Raw genomic sequence first — 7,500 nt, forward strand, 5'->3', positions numbered from 1 at the left:
CGATAGACAAAGCACTTATTTACAACTGTTAACTTTCAGGTAATGTTTTCCTTCTTAATATATTCCTCGCCGCCTCACATATTTTGTAAATCTAGCCAAAAAACGAAGAAGGCCTGAAAACGTTTGCAATTACGCGTTGACAGAGATTCTGATATATTTCAACAATCACATTTCTAGGCTTGTTGTGTGAAATGGATGTCCAGTTGTGAGCTGCTTTCTTTGACTGTGAAATTGCAGTCGAGTAAGCGAATTTACTGCGCTTTAGGTTGACCTTTTAATAAGCACAGATTTTTGCATTTCTAAAGTGAAGACAGAGGGAGTAAAGTTTGTCAGTCAAACGGAAAAGGTTGTGAAAGAGATTACTGTGCAATGCAATACTTACACAATGTTTCGGACAGTTAAGGTTCTTTTTGGCCAGATAAGATTTTGAAAAGCAGTTTGATCAGCTCGAACCTGTGGCCGGCTATCGTGGTTGCTTGTTTTGGAACTAAATTCATCATTGCTGTGGCGACTGTCCACACTAAATTAAACCTTTTTGTTTGATTATGAAATTGCAGTCCAGTAAGCGAATTATTACGTTGTAGCTTGACTTTTTAATGGGTAATTTTTGCTGTTGTTCTAAAGAGATTGACTGTGTATGTAATTTCAGTTTTAGTTGTTGATTAAAATTGTTGGTTATTGTTTGCAAGGCTTGTTTGTTTACTGCTGTCAGCTCAGAGTTGTTTGATCACTGTAAACTGTACACACTTATGACAATTAATTTCGTACTTAATGCAGAAGCATAATTATTTCCATTAACACTACACACTCTTTTCTTTTATAAGAACGTTGACACTGAGATTAACCAAAATTGTAAGAACGTATAAAGAACATTCCTCACGCTGAGATTGAGTCGATTGAGAATGTTTTTATTTTGGTGTTTGTATTTTAAATGAAAGCACGAAATAAAGGTAAAGAAATATAAAGTAACCCAAATACGTAAGGGCATATTTAGGGTGCTTTTGTTTGGGAAAATTCGAAAAGGGATTGTTGAATCCAAAAATAGATTTTGCGTTTTTTCGGCGAAATCCAAAAACGGATCATGAATCCAAAGTATCCACACTCGAGGAGGATAGATTCACCACTTCAGCGTTTTTTTTTGGAAATGATTTGAATATACGTGTTTTTACAAGCGGCTTTCCGTGCAAAAATGATACACAACAGCTACCATATGTGACAGTTTAGCCCAAATGTTTTTCTCGCGCCATTTTTACCGTACGATGGAAGACATAAACAGCTCGAAAATGGTTAGGTTTCCTGCAAATGTCACACCAGAAATTACACTAAAAGTTTCTTGACAGCAATAATATTGTTAGCACCTTTCCTACAGCTAAAAAAGTAAACTGCAAAAATATCTTCTGTAAATCGATTTGTATTTTAGGATGCATGCTTTTCGTCATTTCTTTTTATTGATCGGTAAGATTTTTTTTTTGGTGGCATTTTTATTGAAAAACGTTTCCAAAACAAACTTAACACCTTTTTTTTTCCCAAATGGTCTGGATAGCACGTGTTACTAATATTTTTAAAAATACAACCACACTTTTGAGTTTGAGGAACATGTTTCGATGTTTCAAACATCATCTTCAGCCGTAGTAAGTGTAACATTAAAATTTTTACGAGATTATTCGTATATATTTCTACAACTATCAATACAATGGTTCTTTGTATATTAAATGTTCGTTACAAGTAGGTAAAATTCAAACGAACCAACAATATTACAGAGAACACATCTGACTTAACGGTAAAAGTTTAAAAGTGTAATGCTAAACTGATATGATCAACTTGTTTGCTGAGTTCGGGTGTCAAGCCCTCAGTATGGAAGCTCTCCTTGATTTTGAGTTGATAGAAAGAAGTAGCATTATCAATAATTTTGAATAATTTAAGTTTTTCTAAAATTTGTCAGGATAATTGTGATCTTTCTTGCTTCAAAATTATTTATAATGCTACTTCTACAAAATATTGAACTTCAACAACAGCAAATCAAGCACTTTGATAGGTTCCCTAGTCACGTTCGCAAGATTTAATTTATTGAAAAACTATACCATGTAAAATTAGGGACATCTTTAAGAACGTTTTCAGCCTCACGACGCCAAACTATATAAGAATGTTCAGCTCCAAAACTAGACGTTTTTATAAACATACATATTATTAGTGAAAGAGGAACAGGCTGTAGGGTCCCGCCAATTGAAGATCTTGCTTTTTCCCTTAATTAATTTATTAATTATTTATTTTTTACTAATACTAATACTACTACTAATAATAATGCAGAATTTATGTAGACAATTTTTTTATGCAAGGGCCAGCTGAACAAAGTGGAAGCGCCGTATCTAACCAGCAAATAACTAAAACAAAATAATACTGCAAGGCTAGTTGTACGGCTGTGAGGATATATATATTTTGGATTTACCAATATTCCGTCAGGCAGGGCCTGACTCCTTCAGGGAGTTGAATGATTTGCCGTAACAATTTTTTGAAATTTAATACAGGCCATAAGAAAACTACCTATAAAATTACAGATAAATGTATGTATACATAGATATATGTGTAGGGTTACAGATAAATATTATTTACAGTGTTCTCTTTTATTACACCTTTAGGCTCAAGTGTTTGGCCCTTGTCAATTAGAAACACTTCTCGGGCTTGTGTTTGGCCCTTGTCAATTAGAAACACTTCTCGGGCTTTGCATATGAAGTCACGAGATGTGCAGATGAGTTGTGAGGTGTGTGGTTATTACTGGTGAAATGTTCAGAAACAATTGTTTGTCTTGAACAAGAATTGGGTCTGTCAACAAGACTCCATATGCAAAGTCAGAGAAACGTTTCTAATCGATAGGGGCCAAACACCTGAAAACAAAAGAGAAGAACTGTAACCCTATACATATATCTACATATATATACATTTTTCTGTAATCTTATTCCTAGTTTTCTTATCGCTTATTTTTGAAATTCAAAAAATTGTAACGGCAAATCATTCAACTCCCTGTAGAGGTCAGACCCTGCCCGCTGAAATATTGGTTAATCAAAAATATATATATATCCTCACATCCATAGAACCATCCTTGCAGTATTACTTTGTTTTAGAATTTATTTAAATCCTGCAATCCAAAAGAGCTTTACAAACACAAGTAATGCTACTAATTACATTATTTACGTAATTAAGATTGATATGATTATGGTCGAATAAAAACGAAATAAGTAGACAAATAGATAAAATGAGAGTTAATAAATGCAGTAAGAAGTTAATTAAAAGCCTGTTTGAAAGAAGTCTTAATTTTAAGAAACTAGAGTTCATAGGTGCGTCGCTAGCAACTCTAACCCTGCTCTTTTTAACTTATTGCCCTTGTGCGATGTACCAGAGCCGAAAATTCAGCAGCAATTGTAAACACTTGCTACATTGGACATCTAATAGGATAAAGGTGAAGTTGGGGGCATGTTTGCCTAAAGTGATTACAGACACTTCTCTAATAAGTACACATGCACCTGTCCACAATTTGTCTGAATAAAATAGGGATTACGATATAAGGACTAATACTGACCTGAATCCATTGTGTGTTGTCTGCCGAGGCTGCCACCCATCCTCCAGGTTTGCCACCTTCCTTTACTGTGTGGAGACGAGCTCTATGAGCATAACCAAAGTTAGAGGAAGCAGTGATCGATGCATTAGTTATCTGACCATTTTGCATCCCCAGGGGAGAGTAGCAAGGAGTTTGTAGATGATGAGCTTTATCTGCAAGACAGAAAATAATGCATTTAGTGGACCTTTCCCGACATTGTAATTTTTATGGGCAGATTGTCGAAATAACTTGGGGTAACAAGGGTATGATAAATGTGCATATAGGTGCATTTCTTCTTTGCCACTTTTAGTTATGAAAGTCAACTGGAAGTAGACCGGATTGAACTGCAAATATGAAACGATTTTCTGAGACAAAGGTCATCACAGTTAATAGAACAACTGAACCAGCTGTCAATGGCAAAAAAATACTCAGGATTGAAGGGGTAGTGATGACCTTTTCCATTCTAGGGCATCGTTTTCCCTGGCTTTCTTCACCAAACTTTTCTAATACGGTAAAAAACTACGTGGCAGCAGAAATTTGTTACTTTAGGGCAAGTAAAGATTGAAAAGCTCTGTTGTTGGTATTTTCGAGTCAGAGTTTTTATAAAATTTATCCTATGAATATTTAAATTAATGCTATGCATTTAACTGTGTCATATCCTCACCAATGGGACAACCATAGTATTCAACTCTTAGGCATCCAAACTGGTGATAACTCAGAGGATAAATCCTTAGGAACCGGGCTGTGATGCGAGGAACAAGAAGATGACTAACCACTGTGTGGCGATCAAAATTTCCATCAAATTCCTGAACCAAAAATGAACAACATTGGTAAGCCCAAGCACTACCTATATTTTACTCTATGGAGGGCTGGTCGTATTGCTAAGAAAAAAAAAAGTGCACAAGTTGTTGCTCGACTAAGAAGCAAACCAGAGCTGGGAAGGAGGACATAGGTTATTTTTTCCGTCTATACTTCCTGCTAAAATGATTGTCAATTCCTGTTCAATCTGGCATTTTGTTGATTTTAGTTCATTTTATTCATTCTGCCGTCAATGACATTACACTTTTTAAAAGATATGTTTTAAAATTAAGTATGTAACAAAATATAAACAATTACAACACATTACGTAAGTTATTAAGATAATTAATGTACATGTAAATGTCTCTGCAGTTATGGATGCCTAGAGAAGCCAGGTGGCTTTTGAACAAAGGCGTCCTAAAACAATAGATAATGAAATGTTGTATTCAAGTAACGAATATCTAAATGTGGTTAAGAACAATCAAAAGAAAAGAAGCAATTATGAACAAACAAGTTTATGTGATTAAAAAAGAAGGACTATTTTGAGTCATTTAAATAACAAACCAATATTTTCGCTGTTTTGTATGTCGATTCCTTGTTCCTACCCAATCCTTCCTTCATTCCTCATTCAACAAGACAAACACTAAACGTTAAAGCTACATTCTTAAAACAAAACAGGGCCTCTGCAATGAAACTTAATTTAAACAAAGTAAAAATTCAATCCGGTAGCTAACTTAATATAACTTTGAACATGTCAATGAAATACTAACACTACTCCTCAAGGCACTAAAAATTGGAGTAGCTTTCAATGAATGCCTTATATCTAACCTTTTTTAAATTTCACTTCCCAACGATTTTTCAGAGAATTAACCACTATAACTTGAGTTCCCTTTCAAGCAGTGAAGCATTCAAGTATGGAACCCTCGGTTGCTTCTGCAGTGTGGAAGGTTGCGGGTTTATATCTCAACCAGACCAACTCTTTGGTCTGAAAATAACTGACGAGTTAGTGCTGACCTTTTAATGAGAGCTACAAATGGGTTGACTTTAAAGTCTTCTAGTGCAAGAATTGTAAGCCGTAAGCCCCATCTGAAAATCCTTGCATCTAACAACATGAGAAGTTAAAGAGCCTGCAGAAGGTTTGCAAAGAGTAGGCATGGAATTCCTGGCGTTTCAATCTATCTCTGCCAGCATGTGGTCGAACTGCCTGGATTAGCTTGACTGACTTATTTATTTAAAGTAAGTATTGAAAGTCAAAACTAAGTTTTAAAAGTATGTACAAGATGGTGTAATTATTTGGAAACAAGTTTTTCTACATCAAGTTTTATATGTATGAAACAAGAACTAGACATTTAGAATAATAAATTAACCCAAATACTTAAGGGCATATTTAGTAAGTAAAACATAACAACGGTTTTCTTATTGCATGACACATATCTCAGTAAGTTACCAGGTCATATTTATAATCGTTACAAAATATCAAACGTCAACACCATCAAAGCAAGCACTTTGATAGGCTTCCTAGTCACGTCCACAACCTTCATTTCCAAATTGAACAAATTCACGGGTCTCAATCACATTTTCATCATCCTTTGGCAAACTAAACAGATCAAAAGCCTTTTCTATTCAACACAAAAACACTCATTGATGTGGTCTATAAAAGAGACTGTTCTTGTGGTGACAGTTACATCGGCGAGACCATGAGAAATGTGTAGGTGCGAATTCAAGAGCGTTCCAACGCACGTAATGACTCTGAACCTGCCCGTCACCTACGTTAAAATCCTTCGCATTCTTTTAGCTGGCGTATACTCTACATGGTGCAATCCTTTCACAAACGCAGAATTTTTGAAGGCATAATGATTCAACAATGGAAACCTGCTCTAAACAAACAAATTCATTGCTACATAGCGAAACTCTTCCCATCAGGAATTACCTGATAGACATAAATACACAATGATGCGGACGGCAAATTACCCTGAAGAGATGGCTTAACGCCGAAAACGTTTGGTTTTTTTTTACGAAAATATCATAATACTCTTTGTTTTTTCCCCAAATTCTGCATAAGCATTGTTTTTGCTTTCTCTTGGGATCATTGCAAGTCCCAAGAGAAACTGGACACAATGGTTGTGCAAAAAAAATATATATATACCGGTATATATATTTTGGTATTTTCTAAAGTGGCCTATTCAGGATCAGGTTTTCAGGAACCATCTTTTGCACTTTTTCTACTTAGCAGAAGAGGGATATTACGACGTTTAAGGTGCATACAAGGACATGTTGATGAAATTTCAATTATGTCCCTATATATTTACTCTGCTCATTACAATGTAGTAGAAAGTTACTGCATATTTCAATCCATCAATAACAACAACAACAACAACATCAATCCTGCACTGCTACTGCTACTAGTGATAATAGTGAAGATCTGACCTTGCCGTCCTGGCCAAAGGGAAAAACAGTGACAGATATTTGACATATCCTACCCTGATGGGAGCAGACTAGCGGTCAAGAAAAGGGAAAATATTGAGAAATGTCATGATCTCACAAGAAAGATGGAGCTTGTAAAAGATTCAGACCTCGGTCATGGGTAGTTTTGGGACCCCTTGTGACCACTATTATGAGGCAGTATATGTATTTGTAGAAATAGTCTCTATAAAGTTTGCTTATAAAATGTGCTTGTTTTGGATGAGTTGATTTTGCTTTGTTATTCTCGTTTCCATCTTCATCCTTCTCCTACTCCATGTCCTTCCTCTCCTTCATCTTCTTCTTCTATCATCACCATCATCAACGTACAAATGCCCCCTAAAATGAGTGTAGTTATTGGGCGACCATAAGAGTTGCCGGTTACTGAAATGTCAGACTTAATCCTAAAACTGCTCTTAAATTAAGCGGTTGTTTAGTAAATAAACCCCTTCAGGTGGCGAATAATGTTCATGCCTGATGATTGCCTGAAAAGTGAGTATTTGTGAAATTTTAAGGACAATCTCTCAGCCAGGGACATTATCGGCCAACATACAAGCAAGCCAGGAAAGGGTATGTTTATTTTTCATTTGATGGCGAATATGCGTGATTAAGGTAAGCAAGTACATTTCATTGGTTTAATTAATGTTAAT

At 35.5% G+C, this 7,500-nt stretch overlaps 1 protein-coding gene across 2 annotated transcripts in view; it reads right to left on the reverse strand.

The window, feature by feature from the left end:
• Positions 1 to 7,500, reverse strand: part of LOC138015036 (uncharacterized) — a 234,725-nt gene that overhangs the window by 91,069 nt on the left and 136,156 nt on the right. For both annotated transcript variants that reach the window (XM_068861936.1, XM_068861935.1), the window contains 2 exons: positions 4,257 to 4,398; positions 3,575 to 3,765 (listed from right to left, as the gene is read on the reverse strand). In XM_068861936.1, coding sequence (XP_068718037.1) covers positions 3,575 to 3,765; positions 4,257 to 4,398 — 333 coding nt within the window. The remainder of the gene's footprint in view (positions 1 to 3,574; positions 3,766 to 4,256; positions 4,399 to 7,500) is intronic.

Source organism: Montipora capricornis, chromosome 9 (assembly GCF_036669925.1).
Source record: "Montipora capricornis isolate CH-2021 chromosome 9, ASM3666992v2, whole genome shotgun sequence".
NCBI classification, from domain to species: domain Eukaryota; kingdom Metazoa; phylum Cnidaria; class Anthozoa; order Scleractinia; family Acroporidae; genus Montipora; species Montipora capricornis.